The 27,382-nt window shown below is 51.7% G+C and overlaps 1 protein-coding gene across 2 annotated transcripts in view; it reads right to left on the minus strand.

Annotated features, from left to right (window-relative positions):
- Positions 1-27,382, minus strand: part of Adck1 (aarF domain containing kinase 1) — a 120,162-nt gene that overhangs the window by 23,661 nt on the left and 69,119 nt on the right. For both annotated transcript variants that reach the window (XM_026401301.2, XM_077799619.1), the window contains exons 5-6: positions 14,560-14,718; positions 2,648-2,806 (exon numbers count right to left, since the gene is read on the minus strand). In XM_026401301.2, the coding sequence (XP_026257086.1) occupies positions 2,648-2,806; positions 14,560-14,718 (318 nt within the window). The remainder of the gene's footprint in view (positions 1-2,647; positions 2,807-14,559; positions 14,719-27,382) is intronic.

A 27,382-nucleotide genomic window follows, 5' to 3' on the forward strand; every position in this document is an offset into this window, starting at 1 on the left:
CCGGTCCCCTCCCCACCTCTGCACATGCAGACACGCCCTTCCTGTCCCTTCCCAAGCCCTGCAGTTAGAAGGCTTTCCCCTTCCTGCCTGGTCCCCAGTGGTCACTGAGTCCAGTCACAAACCTCACTGCTTGCCCCGCCCACTTTCTGCAGCACACACCCTCTCACTCCAGACCCACCAGGCCCTGACCTTGACCCTTGGGCCTGGCTGCCCCTCCCCTTCCTCCAGTCCCCCTGACACCAGATCTGCATTCAGGGCCCATCTGAGGCTCCCAGATTCCTAGCAGGGGCTGAGGTCATTAAGCCCCGCAGAAGCTCCGGAAGACGCGCGGAGAGGTAGGCTCTTTGCGGAGGCTTAATTACGCACAGATGTGGTGACGGGGTGCCAGCGAGCAGAGGCAATCCATCTCCAGCTTTAAGAGCCGAGCTGGCTTCGCAGCACAAAATCCACTTCCCACTTGTGATGTGTTTAGGCAGAATTGATGACTCTGAGAGCCTTCGGTCCACCACGGTCTCAGGAATGGTGTGCAAGTTCTGGCAGCGGCAGGTCACCTCGGTGCATTAATTATTTCCCGGTCTGGCATCCTCGTTTCAAAAATTTGTGTTATTACTATCTGTACAAGTCTTGGTCTAGCAGTTGCGAGTGGGCCCCAGCCAGGGGACCATTTTCCTGTTTCCATGGAAACGGTGGAGGAGATGGTTGTTTGTCTGGCTCAGAGTTCTGGCTCTGAGGGGCACCCCTGCCGGGGGGAATGGCAACACAGAACCCCGAGATGAGCACCAGACATGGAACCAAAAAATCCAGGTGGTAGCTCAAGCTCCTCTACTGGAGGTCTGTCATGGGTGAGATGGGACAGTGGCTGGTGGGAGGATTCACCGTCAGGACCCGCAACAGTGCATGACACAGGAGGGTCATTCCATCAGTATCACCCCCACACACACACCCCCACCCCGGTCTGGTGAGCACTTCCAGACGCCCTCTGAGCTCTTGATCCTGGGTGGACTTAGTACTTCCTCTTGGGAATCCACCAAAACAAAGAAAGGACTATCAGGACACAATCCTTCCTATCACAACACATTCCTACGTTTGTTCTCCATTAGATGGAAACAGCTCTTCTTCCCTGACCTGAGCGTCTGGATGGTCAGGGGGTTGGTAGAGACACGTCCTCTCTAATCTGGACAGCGGGAGTGGAAAATTCCTCTTGATGTCCAAAAGCCACATGAACACCAGAGCCAAGAACAGCAGAGCCTTGGCCACGCAGGGACCTGCGACGCCCCCAACCCAGGAGGTCGGCCACTTGGCTGGAAGCAGCACAAGGGGTTGCTGAGGACTCTCTGACCACGCCCACAATCTCCAGCCTCCTGAGTCAAGAGAACTGGACCCATGGCTTCCAGAGTTCCAGCTCCCCGTGAAGACTACCAGGAAGTCTCAGCCCTGTACCATCCCAGTAAAGGGACCCCCATGGTGCCTGAATGATGAGCCCCACAGAGGGGTCAAAACCTTTGGAATAACAGCTGTGCTGGCATGCATCTCGCTCATGCCAACCCGTGTGCCCTGTGGGGACATCAGGAGTCCTCAGAGACCACATCTTCAGGGCACTTGAGAGCAGCCCCAGGGACACTTTCAGCCATGGCTCTGCACCATCTGATACTGCTTCCCGCATCAAGCGTCTTCTATCCCACAGGGTAGTTCTGCTGTCAACCTTGTTTTGGAAACACAAATCTGTCCCAGTGCAGCTGACACATTGGAGAGTGGCCTGATGATGACACACACCGTCACCTGCTAACCAGGCTATGCACAAGGAGCTGCGCCCAGTGCACGATGCCACCGGGGAGTACGTGAAACGCACATGCACCTCAAATCTCACGTGTGCGGTGAGTCACCTGCACCCACTGTTACAACTTCCTGTCCCACATCCGATGACCTTTCTGCACCTCACGTCGGTTCACAAGCAGCAGCCTGCTGAAGCCCATTTCCACAGGCAGATCAAGGCAAGGTGCCCCGTGGATTATGGTCTTCGGTATTTCTTAGCCATTTAAAATGCATAAGACTGTGCTGCTCTCCTTATGAGTTCCTATCCCCCTTCCCTCTCTATGTGGCTGATGAAGTTTTTGAGTGCTGCCCCCTATGCGCATTTCCCCCATAAGCCCTGCGCCTTCTGTGGTGTGGATTTACCCAGCATGGTGATTTCCAGGAACACAGGCCGTGTGACAGCGGAACTCACTGTATATCACAGGAGTAAATGCTAATGTAATGTACATGCATCTGGGAGAGGGCCAGGGGACCGTAGTGTTGGCCATCATCATTGTTATGGCCATCAACATCATCACCCCACACCATGGAGGTCAAGACCATGGCGCACAGGCCCCTGAGTAGTGTTCAGTGTCTTGTGATCGCAGGTTATGCAATAAACATCTGTTCCGTGGACTGACAGGTCAGCACTCACGCTAGGTATTTCTTTGGAAACTGCCTCCGAGAGCTTTAATATGTATCTCCAGTGGCAAATCATTCATCCTCAGTCAGAAAACTCGGGAAGAAAATGTCTCAACTCACATTCTATAAGGGGGAAATTCAGAGCAGGAATCAATCCCCCACCCCCTGCCCTCTCGCACAGGAAGCATGGGCCCTACCGCCCCGTCCCTCTTACCTTTAAGAAGTCAAACTGCTTTAGCATTTGAGCCACTTTCTCAGCATTCCTTCCTTCGTTGAGGAAATCCAGCTCCAAAGGCAGGTTCTTCTTGGCCTCATCCACCAGCCACATAAACTCAAACTCTGGGAACAGCTGCTTCACAGCCAGGGCAAGCACCTGAAATCATCAAGCACCGCATCAACCGCCCACAACGCCCACCAAGGAAGGTACATCTACCCTCAGCCTCCGTCTTGCCCCTGGAGTGGGCAGGGAAACGACACCCCTGGTTTCCATTTCTATAACTGCACCAAGTCCAAAATGATCACAGTCCAGCTGCTGCCACCGTGACCATGATGACCACTTGCTGGGCATTCCCCATATGCTCGGCACTGGACAAAATGCTTTCCTTACTCTTCCACCAAATCTTCACAACTCTGGGAGGTACCTGGGTACACATCTTACCATCTCCATTCTATAGATGAAGAAATTCGGGCTCTGAGAGTTTGTGTGATTTCCCCGAATTTGCCCAGCAAGGAAATGCAGAGCCAGAATTCCACCTGGGTCTACCTAACTCCCAAACCCTTGCTCTTAAGCACTTTGCCAAACTGTTTTGTTGCTGCCCCCAGATTTGTTCTCCACCATCTGCAAAGCACAGGAAGTGCTTCAGCTATAACTTCCTTTTTTTTTTCTTTTTCTTAAACTGAGTGGTGGGTACTTGAGCATTCATAATTGAGGTTGAGCATTCTGATCCAAAAACCCCAAATCAGAAATGTTCCCCAATCTGAAACTCTGAGCCCTCACAGGACACCAGAGAGGAAATTGACACCTGCCCTCGTGTTATAGGCTGCAGTCCAAATGCAGGTGCACTAAAAACCACATATAAAACTACCTTTAGGCTATGTGTATAAGGTACAACTGAAACATAAATGAATTTCATGTTTAGACTTGAGTCTCAGCCCTAAGATAGCTCATTATGCATATGTAAACATTCCAGAATATATAAAAAAAAATCTGAAATAGTTCTGGTTCCAAGGTACAGCATACTCAATCTGTATTTTCTGTGTAAAATATTTCATGATGAAAAATTAAATTGGAATAAAGGAACAAACAGTCTAAACAGGAGGAACAGAAGATAAGGGATTTGACTACCCAGATGAAAAGCTTGGATTTTTGGCAATTAGGGCCCACTGTGGATACCTCAGTGAGGGCACGCTGAAAAGGGAGGTTTTATTTTATTTTTATTTATTCATTTGTTTGTTGGTTGGTTGGTTGGTACTGGGGATTGAAGCAGGGGTGCTTAACTACTGAGCCACATCCCCAGCTCCTTTTTATATTTTATTTAGAGGCAGGGTCTCACTGAGTTGCTAAGTGCCTCACTAATCTGCTGAGGCTGGCTTTGAACTTGCAATCCTCCTGCCTCGGCCTCCTCCATTGATGGGATTACAGGCGTGTGCCACTGTGCCCAGCAAAAGGGAGGTTTTAGAAGACTTGTCTAGCATTCAGGTGTCAGTTTAAGGATGCTGAATTAAACATCAGAGGCGGAGAGCAAGAGCCCAGTGAGATGCACAGAGCACGCCATAGCCCTCTCCCCAAAGGGGCAGGGACTTAGTGCCTAGCTCCCCCTGGATTTTGAGGCAGTTTCACAAGTTCCCATGTGACACCTCTGTGGCAAGTGAGCAAGGGTGATACCAGGAGCATGCAGGTATTCTAGAATTCCAGAAGGGACACACAGAAGGCAGCCCTGCAGCTCTCTCATCTGAGTCCTCCTGGCATTCAAAGCCAGGCCTGGGGAGGACCTAACTAATTGCCCCAGTGATTCTTGGTATTAACTAAGGTCCAAGCTCTCTGATAACACCCCTCTCCACTCCTGGATACCGCAGATGGGAATGAACAAGAACTAATATTCCATGGGCCAGTTGGTGTCAACAGACCTTCCCCTTCCGATCTTCCCAAAAGGACTTCCTGAGCTCCAGTTGAGAGCCTTTTCCTGTGCCTCTGCCTGCACTGGTCTCTGTATTATGCATACTGCGTTAGGCATGTGTGATACAAAATTAATAAATAAATAAATCCAAAGCAAAGCCACTAGCTACGAAGCATTTACAGCTTGGTTTTTAAACCCCATGTTCAAGGTGATATGCCAGACACCATTCTAAAAGAATCGTCACATGGGGTTATTACGGTCAATTTCTAACAGAACCCTTTTTAATTGCCTTAGGCTGTAGTCTCATTTCTTTTCAGTCTCGTCTGGTCTCTCATGGGCTAGACCTGTGACCTTACACCAATCAATTTTGTTCGTTTTGTTTCTGTTTGTGTAACACGAAACAAGAAGGGAAAGGTAGCAACAGAGACACCCGGGCCACCTACATCAGACCCAGGAACTCGGACGCTGCAGCCTCCAGACATGACATCTTGTCAAGTGTCCCCAGAGGGGCCTCAGGTGCACCAAAGTGGGGCCAGAAGCAGGCGCATAGGAAAGAGAAGTGACTCACCAAGCGAGGCCCAGGGCAAGAGCACATGGGCCATTGAAGGCATCTGAATTCCACTCTTTTAACTCAAGCAACAAAAGCTCTACAGAATTTCGCTCTGGTCTAAATTCCAGAGGGCTTTACCCCATAGGAGCAAGGAGAGAGCCAGAGTGCGGTTCTGCCTAGTTCAGTCAATATGCACTAATTACCTCCAGGTAGTTACCTTGGGCCAAATGTGGGTAGACACGGGAGAGCTACCTGCAGCCCAGAGCAGTCTATATACAAGGCAGAGCCTTCTGTGTTGAGAGCCACAGCCGAAGTGGCCCCAGCAAACTTCCAGCTGATTGGCCCACAGCAGCCCCAGCAAACTTCCAGCTGCCAGTTGATTGGTGATGCGGTGATGCTCATTGGGCTCTTTCCCCCGCCCTTTCAGACCACGGAGCTGCTCATTGGGGGACTCTTTTGGCTCCGCCCACACAACCCAGCCAATCGGCCTCAAGAGCGGGAGGAGAGGGGGTTGAGAGGCTCGAGGGAAGCCAGTAGTGGCAGTTGGGCTCTGAGGGAATTCCTGAAGAGCTCCTGTGGTGCCAAGTGGCTTGTGAATTGTGCCCAGCCAGACTGCGACACTTCTGCCCAAGCAATACTCACTCATTATAGGGTCATTGCTATTTGTGAAATTTTAAAATATCATTAATATCCAAACTGCATTGAAAGGTACTTGAAAGATTTTTCTGTTACTGATCAATTATATGATTAGTCATTACTAATGCCATTGGTTATTATTAATACCTCATGCCATTAATCATAAAATCAGCCATACATTTTTATGGATTTATATTAATTGCTAATAACTAATTAGTAAACTACTTCATAACCCAAAAAGCATTCTGTGGGCGGCAGGTTACTCTGTTGAATATATTAGTCTCCTCTAATCCAAGAAAAATATATCCTAAGACCCCTCCAAAGGATGCCTGAAATTGCAGATAGTATGAAACCCTGTGTATACTATGTTTTTCCCCCTACCCAAACAGACCTATAATTTATAAATCAGGCACACACGAGATTAAAAAGAATAACTAATTAAGTAGAATATTTAAAACAATATACTGTAATAAAAATTACATGAATGTGGCCTCTCTCTCTCTCTCTCTCTCTCTCTCTCAAAACACCTTATTGTGCTGTATTGACTATGCTTGACTGTGGACAACTGAGTCCATAGATAATTGAAACCACAGAAACTGGAACAGCAGATAACAAGGGTCTACAGTGCTCTAAAATGAGAGGGCCTGGGGCTGGGGATGTGGCTCAGTGGTAGAGCACTTACCTAGCATGTGTGAGGACCTGGGTTCATCCCCAGCACCAGAAAAAAAGGGGGGGGTCTGTTTAAGTCAGTGGCTTAGATTCCCAGCAGTTCACCAGCCCCCTTCCAGAAAGATGTCAATTTGAAAGCCTGATGTCGGCTGTGAAGCCCAGAAAATGTATAAACTGCACACAGTTCAGGGGGGTGGGGGGGTGGAGTCCCACCAACTTCTCAACATGCACTGGGTGGGAAGGGGATCAGGTGAAGAGTCATTTGCAGGGCAGGTGGGGGAGGGGCGGTGTCTGTGCTGCCGCCATTTTCAACTCTACTTGGCCAACGAGACTAAAATAAAACTCCTTAATTTCTGTTTTCATCCAGTCCCCTTAGAGCTGCCCTAAGTAGATTCATTTCGGTTTCTTTTTAACAACAGATGCAATCGACTAAAATAAAGCAGGTGTTGTTGTCAATTTGCCTTTTTTGATTTTTCTCCCAAAATGTATCTTCTCCATAAAATTCTTCCAACAGCCAATGTTTTCGCCAGGGCCTAACACATACGCAACACCCAGCAGATGTTTATTGGGTACTCACATGAATGAATGAGTGAATAAGTCAATAAATGAACACATGAATATTTCAAAGGGTTTGTCTTCTCCTGTGAGATAATTATATGGTTACATTTGTGTTATCAAAATGAAGTCAGGTTTTGTTTCTGTTATTTGGGTGGAATCATCCCTTCAGAAAAATTGAGAAGTCTCTACTTCATCTGGAAACTTATGAATCAATTAAGGTATATTCAATAATTAATATTTCCTTCAAGGTAAAATAATGAAACTATTTTCCTATAGAGTAATTGGCTCACAGAAGGAAAAAAAAATAATTGATTGTAAGCCAGCCAGAAATATAACAGAGAAACAGGGTCACATAGAGAAGTTTAAAAACTAGTAATTGTTATTTGTAATTGCACAAAGGAAATTATCATTATTTAGTACCACGACTATAGGCCAGGCTGTGTGCTCTAAGGTACTTTACATAGATATCCTCATTTTATCTTTTTCCTGCCCATTTTACAGAGGTACATAAGTTCCTGGAGGTTAAAGCAATTCTTCAAGTTTGGAACAGTCCACGCAGGATCTAGACCGAAGTATTTCTTGTTCTTTCTTTAGGAAGTCCTGCCTCCTGCAATACCATGTAGGAAAATACAATAGGAAGCTAAGATAAGGCAAAGAAAGAGCTTTGCAAATTGTGAAATGCGAATGAAATGTCAGTTACTGTTATCAAGTTATTATATACTATAAAAGAAATAATGTTCTATGGAAAAGCAGTCCACTAAATAGAATGCCACAACAAGCCAAACTGGTAAAAATGGACGTTCGACAAGAATCGAAAATCAATTCAGAGTGATGTAAATAGCTTGCCATTCATGGAGTTTATCTTTGTTCAGATAAGTTATTAAAGTACATGCTTTTTAGAAAACAGAATTATAGTGTGACAAGAAGTTTCTGTGGGGTGGCTTATGTCGCTGCATATTTTATATATATTATTTTTTTTTAATCAGCCATTGGATTTTGTGTCAACATAAACATTACCTAGCCACCCACCATTCAATCGACACATTTTAGAAAAGACTCAAGATGACAGACAGCAGGCACTGAATAGAAACTTGACTGTCACAGTCTTTATTTTTAGTGACCCTTGGGATAGGCCAGATGACAACAAGCATGTAGGCCACAGAATTCCACCCCAACGTAGGAGAGTGCCCTGGGGACCACGGTATAGGGAAGGCGTGGTACTTAGCCATGAATTAGAATCCTCAGGGAGTGACAGCAGGAGGCGTGTTCATCGTCACTGCTGGAAGCTTGAGACACAACATGGAGTAAGATGGAGTGGTACTATGGGACCTGGGGATTACAGTCACATCCCCATTCACAGGCCATCTGAGTCCCATTCCACTTCCAAGCAGTGGGAGGTGGCCGGCTGAGTGCCCCTCCTCTGTGGGCAGGACAGGACTGCGGCAAAGCTGTCCCACCAGCAGACAGCCAGGCGGCACCTCATCAGTCCCCTTCCTGCTGAATCAGTCAGTGTTCCCATCTCTGGGCCAATTAGTCTGGCTTTGGACAGCCATCCAAATCAATAAGAGTCACTGGCCATGCATCTAGAAGTAGCGTGGCCCCAACTGCAAAAGGGACAGTATCAGGTGATAATGACAAAGCTGAAAAACACCCCGGGGCTTGGCTTCTTTATTGTGCAAAGTCACCAGCATCATCAGAGTCATTCACACACTGTGCAATGACAGCTTCTGTTTGCCTGTCACCACCCAGAGATGGTCCCCTTCCCCAACAGGAGGGCCTGCTTCCCAGGAGACACAAAACACTAGGGTGGCACATGCTCCGGGCACCAACCCAAGTGCCATCTCTCCCATCTTCCCAGTTAGCAGAACCCCGAGTCTTTATGTCCTCCATGTCCTTCAAGGAAGGCAGGCCTCCGCCTGGGAAGGAGAGCTGTGATGCGTCTAGGCCAAGCAAGGTGGTCCCACTTCTCCTGCCCAGACCAATTCAGGCCTGGGCGTTACTTCTTGTCAATGAGAAATGAGGCAAATTCTCTGAGGGAACTTTCTTTTTTGATAAGAAGCAAACACACACACACACACACACACACACACACACACACACACACACACTCTCTCTGTCTGGCATCTGGATGTCACCAGGAATGGTGCAGTTGTTGTAAGCATTAGTTTAAGAGGACGAGGCCAGGAAGCTAAGAGGGCAGAGTTGAAGATGGCAAGAAGCTAGGTCCTTACAAATCACAGTGAGGTGCTGGGTTAGTCAACTTTGGGACAGCTGGTCCAACTTCCAGACATCTTCTCCAGGGAGATAATATGGGCTATTAGCATCTATACTATTTTTTCTTGGACTTTCTCATTTTTGTAACCAAAAGCATCCTAACTAATACAACCAGCAGTCCCAACCTCCTCACTCTCCGAAAGTATTCCTCTTATCTTTATAGCAGATAATATGTTTGGATTTACAAGCTCAACTTCCCAAAAAAGCAAGTACGCAGAGGGAAAGCCTATCAGTCACCTTCTCTTTAGTGTGAATTACTTTCACCAGATGACCTTCCTCTCACAAACCAGGTAGGGAGCCATCCAGGGTTGTGGGGGAGAGGGACCAGGGTGAACGAAAAGCATGAAAGCACAGAATACCTGGTATTGGCATGAATGAAAGCGCAGGAGGCTACACAGGAAAGTATTCTTGTCCCCCCCTCCCCCATCTCTAAGATTATGGTGGCTAAGGTGGCCCTCGTGTCCCCTAGAAATCATTCTTCTCCATACCTGTACATCTGAACTCAGGAAAAATAAACAAACAATATTTATCACAAATTTCAAACAAATGAGTTTTCTAATTGGACCCTTCTGGTTTTACAGCCAGGAAGGATGACCCAGGCAAGACTTTCTTCATCAGAGACCAAGCCCAGAGACAAGGCAGTGCCATCTGGTGCCACTGCTGGTCTATGGAGCAGTGGCCTCAGGCCTCCTTCCCAGCGGCTCTCCTGCGGCCACAAGGTAGGGTTTGCAGTCTACCCCCTGATCCCAACACTACTCTCACCACGGCCAAGCACAGTGGCTACTCGGCTCTGCACACAGATTGCCAGGTCACGCTGCCCACGAAAAGCATCTCACATTTATCTCAGGGAGGGAGATGCCAAACCTGCTATTGTTGTGGCTGACTTAGAGCCCTCGTGACTTAAGCAGCCAGCCAGGTCATGAGCAGAGAAAAGTGACTGCCCTGATGTATTGCTGGGCAGAGGCAGATTCCTGCCTGGCTCAAGAGTGTTCAGGAAACTCAGGGACCCTCCATGACCCCCCGGTTCACTCCCAGCTATGGCCATTCCACAGCTCCCAAAGGATTCTCAAAAATATCAGGTTTCCAGGTCTGCGCCCAGCGTCACTCGGCAACCCTGGTTCCTCACCCGCGGCTCCCTTTGCAATGCGCACAGCAGCTATTCCAAACCTTCACCCCCTCGAGCCCCCAGTGCCACCTCCTACCCTCTCTTCTTAGCAGATGGTCTTGCCTCCTACTTCAGAGAAAAAATAGAGGCTATCAGGCTGGTAAGCTCTCTGCTGCCCACTCTCTCCCCTCCTCCTCCGCCCCACACTCCTCCGTGCCTGGACTTGCTGCCTTCCTCCCATCTCAGAACAAAGGCCCATCGGAGCCGAACGTTTCCTCTGGGATCCTGGTGCCCAACCTCCTGAATCTCCTCCTGGACTTAATCTAGCAACTACTTCTCTCTGCCGAATCTGCAATCCCTCCTGTTCCATCCCCTGCAAGCCTGCTCACCTGTCCCTGGCTTTTAACACCCGTGCTCTGCTCTGACCCGCCCCATCCTTCTTGGCTGAGCGGGAGAAGAACATGCTGCATTAAGTGTCTCTCGGTCACTGGGTCTCACTTCTCTTTCACCGGACTCTTATCATTGAAGCTGCTCTTTCTAACAACAATAAACTGCCAATCCAGCCAGGTATGGTGGTCCACGTCTCTGATCCCAGCAACTGGGGAGGCTGAGGAAGGAGGATCACAAGTTTGAGGCCAGCCTTGGCAACTTAGGGAGAGCCTTTCTTAAAATGAAAAAAAAAAAAAAACAACTTAAAGGCTGAAGATACAGCTCAGTGGTAGAGTACCCCCCTGGATTCATTTCCCAGCACCACAAAAAAAAAAAAAAAAAAAAAAAGATAGAAAAAAATAGGAAAAAAATGCCAATCCAAAATACCCTTTTCAGTACCTCACTGGTTTGATCTCCCACTTGACAACAGTGAGCAATTCTGGCAAATTCTATTTACAAAATGGCTGCAACAACACTCCCACTCTAGTGTGCTTCTAGAACCTCCACGTTATTTCCTAGGTTATGTCACAGAACTTCTTCTCTGGGGACACTTACTCTCAGAATCCCGCCACCACACCATGAGGAGCCCAAATAGCCATGCAGAGGCCCATATGGTGAGGAAGGAGGCCCTAGCCTCAGCCCTGACTGAGCCTCAGACCACAGCCACCCCCATCTTGCCAGCCTGGGACGAAGCCACCTTCCGGGTGGATCTCTGAGTCCAACAAGGGCTGCATGAAACAGACGGCTTCCTCCACCAAGCCCTGGCCAAACTTCAGGGTCACAGCCAACCTCAGGACCGCCATGTTCAGCCTGTTAGGGTTTCAGTATTAGGTGTCCCCTAAAAGCTCACGTGTGAGACAATGCAAGAAAGTTTAGAGGTGAAGCAACTGGATTTTGAGAGTTTTAACCTAATCAGTGCATTAATCCCCAGATAGGGATTAAGTAGGTAGTACCTGCAGGCAGGTAGAGGATGCTAGAAGAAGTAGGTCATGGTGAGGGTGGGGGGACTGACTTTGGGGTTTCTATTTTGTCCTTTGTGGGTATTATGGTTTAGATGTGGTGTCCCCCAAAAGCTCACATGGGAGACAATGCAAGAAAGTTTAGAAGAGAAATGATCGGGTTATAGCCTTAGCCTCATAGTGACTTAGCCCCTGATGGGATTGACTGAAGTGGGGGGTGTGGCTGGGGAGGTGGGAATGGGGGCGTGGCTGGGGAGATGGGAATGGGGGCTGGCTGGGGAGGTGGCAATGGGGTGAGGCTGGGGAGGTGGGGATGGGGGCGTGGCTGGGGAGGTGGGGATGTGGGTGTGACTGGGGGAGGTGGGAATGGGGGTGTGACTGGGGGAGGTGGGAATGGGGGCATGGCTCCGGGTGGGAATGGGGGCGTGACTTAGGGTATATATTCTGTATCTGGAGAGTGAAGTCTCCCTCTGTGCTTCTTGATCACCTTGATGCGGGCGGCTTCCCTCAGCCACACTCTCCTGCCATGATGCTCTGCCTCACCTGGGGACAAGAGCAATGGAATCAGCCATCTACAGACTGAGCCTCTGAAACCATGAGATCCAAATAAACTTTTCCTCCCCTACTTTGAGCTTATCAGGCCTCTGGGTCACAGCAGCCAGAAAGCCGACTAAAACACAGCAGCCGTGTCTTGAGATGGCTCCTTGTGAGGCATGAGATACCTGATAGGGCGCCCTCTTCTGGAAGGTTCTCTCATCAGATGGGGCAGCTCTGCTCAATCCTGGTTCTCCTGGGGCCTCGCTGACTACACCTCTGCAGACCCTTCACTCTCCTGGTTCCACTTCCCCAATGACATGCTCCTCACTTCTCTTTCCTCGCCACCCCCTAAATGTGAGATCCTCTGGGTGGCCCCAGACGGATGCCAGCATAAGCCTCCTTTCTCCCAAATCCTGCACCCATATTCCAACCTGAACTCCAGAGCAAGAGGAGCAGCCCCATCCCAAGCCACCCACAGCAGCATCTCGCCCCCTCGGCTGCCCCTTTCACTTTGCTGAGATCCACTGATACCTCCTGACTCTCCTAGGAAACCACCTTCCTGGGTGCCCTTGCCAACGTGCTTAAAGGACAACACTGGTGGGATACTGTGGCTCCAACTCCCAGGCCCTAGACCTGGCTGGGGATAACACTCCAGTCCTGGATCCCACCAGGTTTCCCCAGCTCCTGGCCTACAGAAAACCACCTCTTTGCCCCTTCAACCTTGAGAGTAGCAATGACTTCCTGTTCTTTGTGAGTGCCTCACCATCCTATTGGGGGTCTCAGCAATCCCACCCCTCACTTTTCTGTTTGAAACACCTAGAGAAATTTCTTTCTCCTGGACTAGACCCTGGCTGAGACACGTGGTTAAAGGCACCCAAACTTGACCATTTAAGCTAGAAAGCTGAGAGAGATTTCAGTCTCCTTCTTCCCATCCACACCAGTCCTTGCTCCCTCCCCAGGTAAAGCTGGTCACAAGGTCTGGATGATTTCACCACCTGAGCTCATCTCCCTTCCGCCCCCACAACACTGCCTTGCTTCACATCATTCTCTCTCAGACCAATGCAGCAGCCCCTCAATTAGTCTCCTGGCTATAATCTTTCTGCCTCTCAATACAGTCCCCAGAATGCCAACGGATTTTTATTTTTAAAGCATATCTGATCATGACAGTCCCCTGATTAAAATTCTTAAAAGGTTCCCCACAGACTACAGGAGAAAATCAGAACTGCTCAGTCCCACAAATACGTGGTGAGCACTGACCAGGTAGAGTGCTCTCAGCCTGGAACACAGGCCGCCATCCGTCACGCCTACCTTCCCAGCCTCATCTCCAACCACTCCTGTCACACCATCTGAACTAGCTGAAGTTCTGCAAGCACAATGCCTTCACACATGCTGGGCTGTCCTTCCCCTGCCCTGCTGAGGTCCACTTAGATGTCATCTCCTTAGTGAAGCCTCCATCCATCCAGACACCCTGCAAACACCCCTTTGACAGCCCTCAGGCCCCACACTGGGGATGTTTGTTTACACACCTGTCTGCTGCATAAACAGAGAGCCCCCGCCAAAGAAGAGGACAGAGCTCACTCACTCTCATGTTCCCAGCACCTCTTAGGACATAATGCAAGAAGAGCCTTCCCTGTATGTGTTCAGTGTAAAGTGAGTTCAAAGAAGAAGAGTCCAGAGTAAGGAGTGGGAACAAAGGAAACAGAGGAAGGGCAGAGGAGGGACCTGCTGGCTCCCTGTGGGGGTGCTGCGACTCCAACCATGGCGGCTCACCCTCCTCTCCCCATTGGTGCAAGCACAGAGCTAGAGAAATCCAGAAGCATACCAGGGCCTCTAGGGCTTTTCCCAGAGCCATTTTCAGGCAGGTAGCTTTGTTCATTCAAAACCAATGTGAGATAAGCAAACATGCCATCTGCATAAATATTTCCACATGGCCGGCACATCATTTTTATATTCCTAGGAGGACTGCATGCTCCCTTCTAATTTTAAAAATCTGGTGTAACTTTTACTACCTCCAAGGAAATCGCCTGAGGCTCATCTCATTCCCACTGCATCCCCTGAAGGTCCCTCTTGGCCAAAGTAGCTGCCCAGTATGTTCTGAAACCAATCCAGAGGATTCCCAGAGGCAAATCAAGAACTGACCATCCCAGCCATCGGGCAGGGTCACGAGTTATCATGACACCACTGTGGTCTCAGCTCTCCTCTCCCCCTCTGCTGGTCAAAGGGTCACACACCCTGAGCTAGTGCCACCAAGGCTACTTAGACAAAGGACAAAGGAAGAAGAGGGGCACCCACCTCCATCAGAAGAATGTCCTTCGAGCTCTGAGCCTGGACCTTAGGATGCTGGACCTTCACAGCCACTGTCCGCCCATCACGCAGCACTGCCTTGTGGACCTGGGCCAGGGATGCTGCTCCCAGTGGGGTGTCATCGAAGCTCAGGAACAAATCTTGGATCTGGCAGGAGTGGAGAGAGGACAGGGTAGTTGAGAGGATGGTGCACAATTCCGTAAGACAGGAACAGAGCTGCCTGAGGTCCCACAGCCGACTTCCCGTTTTATCAGGTCTTGGCCGTGCCCTGTGCTATGGTGAAGCATCACACCAGGCACATGGAGGGAGTAGACAGAAGACACCCCTGCAGGGCCCATCCTCACACAGGCGCCCCGGCCCCAGCCACCTCCCTCAAAGACCCAGTAGGGCTGTCTGGAATGTTCATCATCCACCCTGGTGGCCTCTGGGGCTCTCACACACCCAAATTAAAAGTTCACAGGCCTGGGGCCCACAGCAGCCCCAGACAGGATTGGGTGAAAGATGACCCCACTCCACCCACCAGGAGAGCTCGAGAGCTCCGGGTGGGAGGCCGCAAACCCGCAGCCACCTTCGTTCCTGCCTGAGCAGCTGCCCCGGCATGCGTTCCCAAGGCCACTCCAGGCCCAGCCACCCTGGCAGAGATCCCAGGGATGCCAGCCGGAGTCACAAGAAGCCCCACTCAAAGAAAGCTGTGGGCAGAGCCCCTGTCCTCCCTGGCCTGTTTCTCTCTCTGAAGTGGAAAACACGCTCCTTACTCTTTGCATCTTCTCCCTCGTTCCTTCTCTCTTAAAAAACGCCACACCAATTTTCCTGGAGGGGAGTTTCTTTCTGGCTGGAGTGGTCACAACTACATGGTCCAGATGTGGAAAGGAGGCCCCAAACACCTTTTTCAAGACTGCTGAGGTTGAAATTCAAACCCTCTCCATTTCTTTAAGCCTCTGCAGAGCCCGCGATTCCCAGGTGGCCAGGTATTTGCACATACGCATTCCTGCCTGGAAGTATTCACACGCCTCTCTCCTGCCCCCACCTCCCAGGCTCCTATGCACTGAGGCCTCTGCCCCCGAAGACCCCTTCTTTCCTTTGTCCCCTCTTCTGCAGAAGTCACTCTGTCCTATCCCCAGTGCTGACCCTCACCTCTCCTGGGTTTTCAGAAGTCACATGACCCACAGCCACCGCCCATTCGGTTTGCTAGGCTGCATCACCCTCTGCCAATCCTCCCTCCTGCCCCGTCCCCAACCCTTCACCTCCCAATGGACTTCATTCCATTTACAGCAGCTCCACAGAGGCCAAAGGCCCAGGCGACTTGGGAGGCACCTGTGTGTCTTGGTCACAGGAGAAGATATGGCATTGGCTTCCGGGTCCCCTTCTTCCTGGGGGGGGGGGGATCTTTGTTTCTCCCCCTCCCAGAGCCTAGTTCTCCCTGCAACCCCAACAACACGCTCTTCTTTCTCCTCCCTTACAAGTTCCAGGCTCCTCAAGGGCACGAATCTTCCATGTACCCACCCCAGTCCCCCTGGGTGTGACAGCACAAGGACCCTTGATCCTGCCCCTGGCTCAGGACGGGACAACACCAGGACCATCTTCCCCCAAAACACAAGAGGACCTCAGCTCCAAGTGAGCTGGGAGCTTTGTCTCTTCTGTTCACTGCTAATTCCTTGCACCTAGAACCGGGCTGCAACTCGTCAATGTCAAGCAGATGCTTTTAGATGACTAAATTCACTATCCTCTCCACTGGAGGACTGGCCTCCTTTAGACCTCCCTGTTCCTACTAATCCAAACACCACCAATGGGTAATTTTTCACTATTTCCAAAACAGTGAAAGCACACATCATATGTGGGGATTACCTAGGTGGATCCCCGTGAGGGTAAAACCCTGGGCCTGGTGATCAGAACCCTGAGTGCCCCCTGATTGGTTCAGAAATGGACATGTGACCCAACTGGTCCAACGAGACTCAATTTTTCTGCATTTTATTTTAACTATGAGAGAAGAAATTCTTTTTTTGTTAAGGTAGAATCTTTTTTTTTTTTAACATTTATTTTTCAGTTATCGGCAGACACAACATCTTTGTTGGTATGTGGTGCTGAGGATCGAACCCGGGCCGCACGCAAGCCAGGCGAGCGCGCTACCGCTTGAGCCACATCCCCAGCCCCAGAAGAAATTCTTTCTATTGAATTTGAACAGAAAATTATAAACCTGGCGTGATAAGGATCACACAGCAGCAACAATAAAGGAAGTAAAGACAAGAGGTAAAGGAATAAATCTTGGCTACAGTGTTGGAGCCCCTTGATCGCACCATGCCTGAGTACCTACCTGATAATTTTTGACATTTTGCTAAGTCAGTTTGAGTTTTGTGTCACACATAACTGAAAGGAATCTGGCTAAAGCATTGTGTTCTTAGAACCCAGCTAGGACAAATAGAGAGAAGGGCATGGGGGCAGCGGGGGAGGGGAGGGCTGGCTCCCCCAAGGGATTCAACAAGTACCAGTTCCATCCCTTCCCCACCTCTTACTGGGACAGGGACCCGGGAATAGAAGGGAAGGTAGGATGCCTTTTTATCAGCGATGCTGCCAGACCTTACACAACGAGAGCAACACCAGTACCTCTGGTCCCCTCTGGAGGAACACCAAGGAGAGGATTTCTGAGGCAGAACGTGACCTCTGACCCTCACCCTCTCCCACCACCCCACTCCCCTACCAAGGCAGCTAGAATGGCCCAATCTTCCTGCAGCAAAGAGACCTGGGATGGCCACCCCAAGCTTTGGCCTGCTCAAGAAACACCTGTTTACTGTCTGAGAAGGACAGCCAGTCTTCAATCTGGTGTCATTGCAGGGACATTGCAGAGTCATTGCAACCAAAGAGTGACATGGCATCCCTGGGGCTGTGTGACTACAGCAGCTGCCAAGAGCACCCCACGGGGAAGCAAAAGAAGGAAAGGGCTGAGACAAGCAGATCCTAATCTCCAGGTGCAGACAAACCAGGGACAGAAAGGGGCCTTCCACAATTTCCTGATCAAGGGGACCCCAAGATACCGTGCAGGCCCCGCTGCCAACTCAGCACTGTAAAGCTGTCGGGATTTGCCCAGCTTCCCCATTTTAGCCGTGGAAGTGAAGAGAGGCGTGGGAAATAGGATGCACCCCACTCTGGGCCCAGGAGACCTCAGGCAGATCGCCCACCCCTCATATTCCCGATGACCCTCACAGCCATCCCTTTCCTTTCTGGCTGGATACAAGTCCCAGGCCCACACCCCCCTGTGCTCACGCAAGCACACACACAATAATTGATTGCTAGTGGATGTTCTTAGCTGGCTTATAAAAAAGGTAATTAAAGATCGGTGCTGCAGCCTGTAATTAAATATGAATAAAGTATCTCTAAATGGAACCTTGATTCCAAGTGTTCAGTGGAAGTACTTTATGCTGATAGATAGTAAGGAAAAATAGACCCTGTCCCAAAAGCAGAATTACACCCCCCTCCACCACCCTGCAGCTGAAACCAATGCCACCCCCCTCCAATCAGGATTTGCCTCGTCCTCAGCCCTTTCACCAGAACACCATTAGCAGGCACGAACGGCGGCATCTGCAGCAATTAGATTCAAGCAGGGCCCTCGGCCGCCTCCAGTCACTCACAGAAACTTGACTCCCTTCCTAAGGCTTTCTGCCGGCCCCCCAATCCCCGTTCCTTTTGCTCTCTCTGGGTCTGGAGGCAAAAATCAATTAAGGAAAACAACTGCGTTTTAAAATGACTAGTTATGTGCTTTTTAATTACTGTCGGCCCAGGATTCAAATATATCAATGCTCTTGTCTGGAAAAGAAAAAAAAATTATCAGGAAAAAAAAAAGTTTCTCTAGATTTGTAGGGTTGGGGGGTTTAGGATTTGGTGTGTGTGTGTGTGTGTGTGTGTGTGTGTGTGTGTGTGTGTGTGTAAGGGGAAAGTCTTTTTATGAGGAGAAAAACATCAGGGGGGCAAGACAAAATGTGTTCACCCCTGGGATCTTGGCAGACCATGGTCCCTTAGTTCTTCAGTATTCTGCCTTCCGCTGGGGTCCCTGAATCTAAAGAACAAGTGACATTATTCCCAAGTCATAGGGCCAAGTGAGAGATTCTCTGCAAAATCAGCCATGGCTTCCACAAAGCCAGGTGACTGGACAATGTTTCCAAACTGCCACACTACTGAGCAGCTAAGCATGGGTCAGGGTACTCAGGAGACCCAAAAGAAGGTGCAAGAAGAGGAGATTCCTTGAAGTCACACTGTGACTGCTTGGGGACTTATGCTTGCAGTGTCTCAGCCTCGGACCCCCTCATGGCCACCAGCTCATCAGTCACGCAGGGAGGGTCCCCTGCACTTTCCAAGAAGGCCCAGTTTCAAATATCCCATCCTGCTGTCCCCCTTCTCATCACATCAGACCTATTTTGGCTTCGGAAATGTCACCGTCCTATTGATAATGCATCTCCCAAACCCTGAACTGCACAGTTCTAGAGAAGACAGACCTGCCTTCAGACAGACAGGTGCCGGCCTGGTTCCAAGGCCAGGCAGTTCCTACCTAAGAGCTGGGGAGACCGCCCAGGGCACCTGAGGCAGACCAGCTCGGGGCAGGTTACCATGGCATCAGCGGCAAACAGCACTCGGCTCTCAAAGTCTGGAGCTGGCCCACCCCAAGTCTGGCTGGGTGCCATCCCTTCCGTGGGAGCACATTGGGGAAAGACAAGCCTCCTTCTGCGCTAATGGAGTGACCCAGCAAACCCTGCCCACTGCTCTCCCCGGGCCACATCCTCATCCCCAATCTGAGGCCCTCAGAATGGCTCCAGCCAGAGAGCACCCTGCGAAATGCCCATGCCCGCCCTGGACAGCAAACCCACCACCACCTCTCATCCCCTCCCCTGGGCACCAATTACCCACCTCAGGAACCCTCCATCCCACAGTCATGCACCCAGCTCATGGCCCTGTTGCTGCGATTGCTATCCCTGGTCCCACCCTTAAACACGGCTGGTCTGTAGCCCACCCCTTCAGGGTCATTCCTAAGATGACACCAGACAGTGAAGGTGAACAGGGGCACAGGCACTCCCACTCCCCCTGGTGGTTGTAATATATGATAGCAAGTTTTTACTTCTTTAAAATTTGTTCTAAATAATTATACATGACAGTAGAATGCATTTTGACACATCACACATAAATGGGGTATGATTTCTCATCCTTCTGGTTGTACAGGATGCAGAGTTACACAGGTCATGTAATCATATGTGCACATAGGATAGTAGAATGAATTGGACATTATTATCACCCTTCCTACCTCCATACCTTCTCCCCTCCCTTCACTCCCCTGTCTAATCCAAAGTACCTCTATTCTTCCCTAGCACCCCCACTTCTTGTGAATTAGCATATGCATATCAGATTCAGCCTTTGCTTATATTCAGCCTTTGGTTTTGGGGGATTGGCTTATTTCGTTTAGCATGATATTCTCCAGTTCCATCCATTTGCCAGCAAGTGACATCATTTCATTCTTCTTTCTAGGCTGAGTAATATTCCATTGTGTATATATACCACATTTTCTCTATCCAGTCATCTCTTGAAGGGCATCTAGGTTGGTTCCATAGTTTAGCTATTGTGAGTTGAGCTACTATAAACATGGATGTGGCTGCATCAGCGTAGTATGCTGATTTTAAGTCCTTTGGGTAAAAACTGAGCAGTGGGGTAACTGGGTCAAATGGTGGTTCCATTCCAAGTTTTCTGAGGCATCTCCATACAGCTTTCCAGAGTGGCTGCACCAATTTGCAGTCCCACCAGCAATGTATGAGTGGACATTTTCCCCCACAGCCTCGCCAATATTCATTGTTGCTTATGTTCTTGATAATTGGATGGCAAGTTTGTAAATACTCTTCCCTTTGAGAACTGGATTGAACTGGAGTTAATGACCCACCCATAACAACCAGCACATGGAGGAAGGAACAGCGTATGACCTCCAAGACCAGTTTATAAAAGGCACCGCCGTGTCCTCCTCCCCACCCACTCTGTTTTCCACTCTGGAAGAGACAAGTTGCTGTGTCATGGGGACACTCAAGTGGCCTGCGGAGAGGTCTCTCCGTTTGGTGAAACACCAAGGCTTTTCACCTATGGTGAGCCACCAACCCTCCATCCCCAGATAGGCCCCCGTATGACTGGCCCTGGCCAACACCTTGACTCAGCCTCCTGAACCATGGGTGCGGTGGTCAGTGCTAGGAGTCAACCTGACTGGATTAAGGAACACTAGAGAATGGGAAGAGCCTTCCTCTGGGTGGACCTGTGAGGGTGTGTCCCTCTGGGTGGGCCTGTGAGGGTGTGACCAGAGGAGCTGGGCCTGCAGTGGCAAGCTGTGAGGAAGCGGTGCCCGGTCTTCGGGGAGGGCACCACCCACTTGGCTGGGGGCCCAGATATAGAAAATGATTCTCCCCTCCCCTCTCCCTCCCTCCTGGAATCAGGACACTCCTCTCCTGTCCCCTGGACGTCAGAACTCCAGGCTCTCTAGCCTTGAGACTCCAGGACAACCCCAGCAGGCCCCAGGGTTCTCGAATTTTCCATCATAGCCAGCTTCCCCGGCTCTGAGGTCTTCGACACGAGCTGAGACCTGCTCCGGGAAACCCCAGGGTCACCAGCCTGCAGATGCCCGTCATGGGAGCTCTCATCCTCCATGACCCCAGGAGCCAATTCCTCTAAAAACTTCTCTCTCTTGTGTATCTGCAACTATCCTATTGGTTCTGTCTCTCCGGAGAATCCTCACACACTGAGCCAGAACCATCAATGCACCACTCCCAAATTCCTGACCCACAAAACTATAAGATAACAAATGTCTGTTGTCTCCAGCCACTAAGTATGAGGGTGATTTGTTACACAGCAATAGCAAAGTCACACATCCCAGGCACACCCATGCCAGACATCACTGATCCATCACCGCATCCACTCCTGCTGAACGCAGGTGATGCCTCACAGTCCTCTCAAAGTGCCCCAGGCAGCCACTACCAGTGGAACAGAGTTAATTCATGAAATGAAACCCATCTGCCATTCCTTAGCCTAAGCCAATCAGTCAACAAATACCTACCTGCCACAGGCCTGCTGTGCGGCAGAAACCATGTTTGGTATGCCAGCCAACAACACTGAGCCTCTGGCCATGAGACCTCACCAGGGCACACACCTCAGCCTTGCAGAAGAACACTCTGGCACTTTAGCAGGGCCTGCTGGACAGAGGGTCCCCTGCCCACTGCGGCTTCACCCAACCCTAAAAATCACATGCACTAGGTCCGAAGAGGGGACCTCACGGTGCCCACACAGACACTGGCCATCAGAGAACGAAGCAGGAGGCCCCTCTCTTCCCCTCCGCTTCACAGCTGCCCTGCCTCGAGGTGGGAATGCCCCCGCCTCGGCTTCCCACTCAGAGCAATTTATTATAATAAAAATAATAACAGCTTGAGGACACGGAGACCCTGGCTTCCACGGAGCGTGTGTTCTTTCTGGGGTGCTGGGGATCGCGCAGTCAGTCCTGCAGAACCATCAGCCACGGCAACGGCTGAGCTGGGAAGAAGCGAAAGGCCAGTGGCAGAACCTGAGCCCACCCCGGAAATTATGAGAATGTTCCCCAGTTCCTGGAAAGAGGCCGGCACAGCGCTCTGCCAAGGGCATCACAGGTCAGACCGAGCTTCTGTCCACCCACGAGATGGTGACCAGCAGCTGACTGGAAGAGAAGCCGGGAGCAAGCACACCCCAGGAGGCCTGTGAGCTGCTCCCTGGACGTGCACAGCAGCCACTCAGCTGCCAGGCCTGCAGGCAGCGAAGCATGCAGACCCGAGGCAAGCTCCAGTCAGGCCTGGCTCCGAGGGGCACCCGCTTAGGCAAGTCACCTAAGCCCTTGGTACCTCAGTTTCCTCATCTATAAAATGGTCATTTTAATATTAACCTCCAAGGGTTGCTTCATAAACCACACATACAGGGGGTCTAGAAGAACACTCATTCCAGACCCCCAATAACCACAGCAAGAGCCGTGGGTGCCTCATCAGATGCCACCCGCGAAGAGGGCAGAGGGGTGTGAGGAACGGACGCTGGGCAGAGCAGGCGATGCCAGCCTCAGTCCTGCTCCGTTAGTGAGAGCAAACACCATCCCATCTGCCCTGAGACGACAGTGGCCTCCTAGCTGGCCCACCACCTGCACTCCTGTCCCCCCAGCCATGTCCCCAGGCAGCTCCAGGAACCCTCCAAACATAAGCGGATGGTGTCATTTCTGTCTGCCTAAACTACTTCACCAGCGCCCAGATGCTCGACGTGACCCATGGGTCTAGCCCTGCCCACCTCTCCTGCCCATGTCCTTCCTCTGTCCCAACCACAGGGCCCCTTTCAGCCACCAGGGCACTCTCTCCCAACCCACCCACGGCAGGGCCTTTGCAGGTTCTGTCCCCTCTGCCTGGAAGGCTCCTCTCCCCCCACCCATCCTTTAAACCCCAGCTCTACTGCTGCCTCCTCAGAGGAGCCTCCCGGGATACCTGCTGGAGGCTCAAGGCTCCTCCTGAAGAACAGTGACCACAGCTGCCCGCTCAACTCCATCCGCATCTGCTCCATCCCCCCCCCACCCTGGCTAGAGACTTCTGGGTGTGCTCAGCATGGCATTCGGCACACCGAACAGATACTTGGCATTTCTAACAGGGGCATGGAGCTAAGGTTAGATTCGCCCTGTCCTCCACATGGAGAGGACCTCGGGCCTTCCCGCTGACCCAGGGTAGCTGAAACCCCTCCCAGAAGCGGCTACGGTTCCTTCCAGGCCACCAAAGGGGCCTGCTTGGCACGGGGCTCCATGACAGCTGTGGGTGGAGGGATTCTAGGGAAACGTTATGATAATAATGATTAATAAAAAGCAGATAAACACCCAGTGTGGCTGGCCAGCACGGGAAGCCATCCATTAGAACTGTCATTCATTAGTGGTGGGGGAGGGGGCAGTCCACGCCGATCTCAGCTTAAGCAAACCTTCTGTAAATTGTAGGCTGCAGGCACTGACATTTGATAAATTATCCTTCATAATCCACCGTTGCCTGTCATAAATCTCATCTCTCGACGTTCCCTATCTTAATAACTCCTACAGCCTCACAGGGTGACGTGTTTATGTCCCTGCCTGTGACAGAGATCTCTGGGGGAAAAGTGACCAGAGATCCTGGAGAGAGGAGCACGAAGCCAGGGACCCCTCAGTCAGGGCCCAGGCTGGGCAGGGGTCCCCTGATGATCAGAGTACAAGGCCACGAGTCCTCCTTGGGGCTCAGAGTGCTCAGGAAGGCTGATGGCTCTCACCCCATCCCAGGACCCAGACCAGGAGCAGGAAGCTGAGCTCCCCACCCTCCAGCACAAGCCCACCCACGTTTGGACTTCCCTCCGCTCCCTGAATCAGAGACGGGAGGTACTGGGAACATCCGGACACCTCTGCTCCTCAGGGACGGTGTCCAGCCCCAGGCCGTGCCTCCCATCTCCTCACAGCACTCTGAGGGACTCTCACCCCTCTCCTGAGGTTGGCTGGAGGAGATGCCACTGCATCCCTTTCCTAGAGAACACACGGGCTAAGCCATATCCATTGACTCGCCCAACAAGCATTTGCTGAGTGACACACGTGCAGGGCCCTGTGCTCGGCCCCGGGGACTCCACGGTGACTCCACAGTGAGTCCACACTGGGCGCAGCCACCACCCTCTGGAGCCACTCCTGGGACTTGAAGTGAAGGGGGACAGACAGGAATTCATCAAGCAATCACAGGTGAAGAGCCCAACAGCTGTCCCTCCAAGTGCTGCAGAGGAGCCAGGGCCGTGGAACCCGCGTTCAGGGACCAAACCCAGGCGGGGAGGCTCCTCTGAGAAGCTGGCGAGAGCTGAGGAGTCGGAGCCAGCTGAAGAAGGGAGCCTTCCAGGCAGGGGGACAGAATGAGGGAGCCACGAATCAGGGGGGCGAGGAACAGTGAAGGCGGGAGCAGCTCCAATCCAGATGCAGCCAGACCTGGCTCCCCGCCTTCCCTGGGAAGGGTCCTCCTCTACAGCCCTGCCCCCTGGGGACCATGTGGCCACCAAGGCTCCTGTTCATTTCTGTGGGGGCTGTGAATTCCAAAACCCAGCAGGTTCACTCTCCACAAAACCCCAGAGGCCTTCCAGCTACCTTCAGATGTCCCTCCGCCCAAACCCAGAGGGACAGAGGAAATGAAGCACAGCATCCTTTGCGGGTGGCAGCTCTCTCTGCTGTCAGAACAGGCTTCTGTGGCTTTCAGAAGTGGCCAACGCCACCCAGCAAACAACCCTAAGATATGCTCCATGCCCCAGAGCCAAGGTAAGAGAGTCGCAGTACCAAAGCCCTGAGCGCGTTTCACTCACGAAGAAGTCTCCTGGATTCACTTTGCATATGACAGCGGTGCCCAGGGGTTTTAAAGGAAGGTAAACCCAGATGCCACAGACCTACTGGGAAGACAAGAAGGCACACTGCTGGTGACCCCGGCAAAGCAGAGCGGTGGTTAAGAACACCAGCTCAGATGAGCTACCCTGTCTGACCCAGATTGAGCGGTTCCCTGGGACACAGCATTCCCACCCCCTGAGGCACGGTCCACGCTGGTCTTATGCCAAGGTGGAATGGAGCAGTTGTGATAGGCCGTTATATGACCTGCAAAACCTGAAATACCTACTAACTGGCCCTGTTAGAAAATGGCCCAAAGAACTCTGTGTCTGGATCCCCAATTCCTCTGAACGTTCCCTTACAAGGCAAAAGAGACCTTGCAGGTGTGATAAAGTTAAGGACGCTGAGACGGGAAGCAGCCTGGATCACCCCAGCTGGGCCAATGTAATCACAGGTCCTTCTAAGAGGGAGGCAGGGGCTAGAATCAGAGATCTTAGCAGAGGCGGGAGGCTGGGGTGGAGATTTGAAGGTGCTACACTGCGGGAGGGGATTGGAGGAAGGGGCCAGGAGCCAAGGAACAGGTGGCCTCTAGAAGTTGGAAACGGCAGGAAGGTTCTACCCTGGGGACCCCAGAGGGATGCCGTCCGGCCAACACCTTATCTTGAAGACTTCCGACCTGCAGAACGGTAACATAATAAATATGTGTTTATTAAGCCACTAAATCGGTAGCCATTTGTCACAGCAGCAATAAGGATCTTAGACAGGCCCTTTACAGGCAGTCTGCTGACCCCTGACCCTGAGCCCGCACCCTAAGGAGAAGTCCATTTTTAGCCTCTGGCCATATTTCCCAGGGCAAGGGTAGGACAGTCTGGGCACAGGGTGAGGGGAACACAGACCAAACATGACCCCCAAATGTGGGACCAGGAGGGGATACTTCACAGGGTCCTTGTCTATCACGCCAGGTGACAACACCAAGGACCAGTCCATTTCCCCCCCAGGGTGCGAGGTCTTCTGCTCCCTCTGCTCCCGGGCTGCTGCGAGGACACTGTTCCTTCCCGGTCCCAGGCCAAGGGCTGAAGCCTGCCTGGCTGGATGTCCCCGGCCTCCCTTTCCAAGGAGTCCAATTCCTCTGCAGCTTCGCGTGGAATCACCAGTCCTCCTTCCCAGGCCCCCAAGGGGAGGGCTGTGGGGCCCAAAGAGACTTGTTACACGATGACTCTGGAGCTGGCTGGCAGGAGCTGCAGCTGTCGCAGTGACGGCCTGGCCTTCCACACACCTGGCTACCAGAAACACAGCTCAAGGCCCTCGCTCCACCAGCACGCTGCTGTCTCTTTAAATCTGACATCTGGAATCTGGGGACATTAGGCTCTTGGCCTCTCAGTGCTCAGTCCTGCATACACCCACTGGCCTTCTCTGACCACCCTTCCCCCTTCCACTCTGGGCAGGGGCAACTATGCAAGCCCCGGCACTGCAGAAGAGCCCTTCCCCAACTGCCAGCAGGATGACCTGCCAACATCCCCACCGTCCCCTTCAGTTAGTGGGTGGTGCTGAGGACCCGATGTGCATGCCAGAACCCTGGGTGTCCATCACGGCACCTCCCTGTCCCTCGGCACCCCCACTGAACGCCTCCTTGAGTCCCGCTGATTCACTCTCCAAAATCCACCCACCCACTCCTGTCCCAGTCCCAGCCCTGGGCCAACCACCATCACCTCTTGCCTGAATGACAACGGAAGCCACTCCACTGGTCTTGCATGAGCTCTACCCATGTCCCTCCACCTCCCCGGCCAGCCACTGCAGATGGCACTGCGCCCCTCTGCAGAGCCCATCCGTGGCTGCCAACCTCGGACCTCCTTAGCATGTCCAGCTCCCCTCCCGGCCTCCGCCCTGCACCGCCGCACCCCCTTCCTGTCCCGGGTCAGACCTTTCCCACCCCAAGACCCGTGCATTCTCCATTCTCTCTGTCCCACGCTCCCGTCCCTCTACCAGGCTCCAGACTCAGTCACCGCTTCCTCAGAAAGGCTGCCCTACCCCATCCCCCCCAGCATTCTGTATTTCTCCTGTGACATTTATGCGAGAGTTATTAAAGCTTTTATTTTTCCTGGATATTCACTGAACAGCTGTTCATGCCCCACAAGCAGATCCTGAGTCCCCTCCTGGCTGCCTGGCCGCCCACATAACCCAAGGCCACACAACGTCCACAGGCACCTGCAGAGCCCATGATGAACAGGTGAGGGAGGAAGCCCAGCAGGGAAAACAGCCAGAGAGTCCCACACCCTGTGGCCTGCCCATGGGGGCCCAAGCCACACAGGCCCAGCACTTGTCCTCCCCCCCCACCAAGGCCTGGGAGATACAGTCCTCCCTCTTCTCACCCTTCAGACTCCTTCCTGAGAGGACACGCCCCGAGGTGATCTCCCAGGTCACCCCTCGGAGGCCCTCCCAAGC

The sequence above is a fragment of the Urocitellus parryii genome, chromosome 6, assembly GCF_045843805.1.
Source record: "Urocitellus parryii isolate mUroPar1 chromosome 6, mUroPar1.hap1, whole genome shotgun sequence".
Classification (NCBI taxonomy): Eukaryota; Metazoa; Chordata; class Mammalia; order Rodentia; family Sciuridae; genus Urocitellus; species Urocitellus parryii.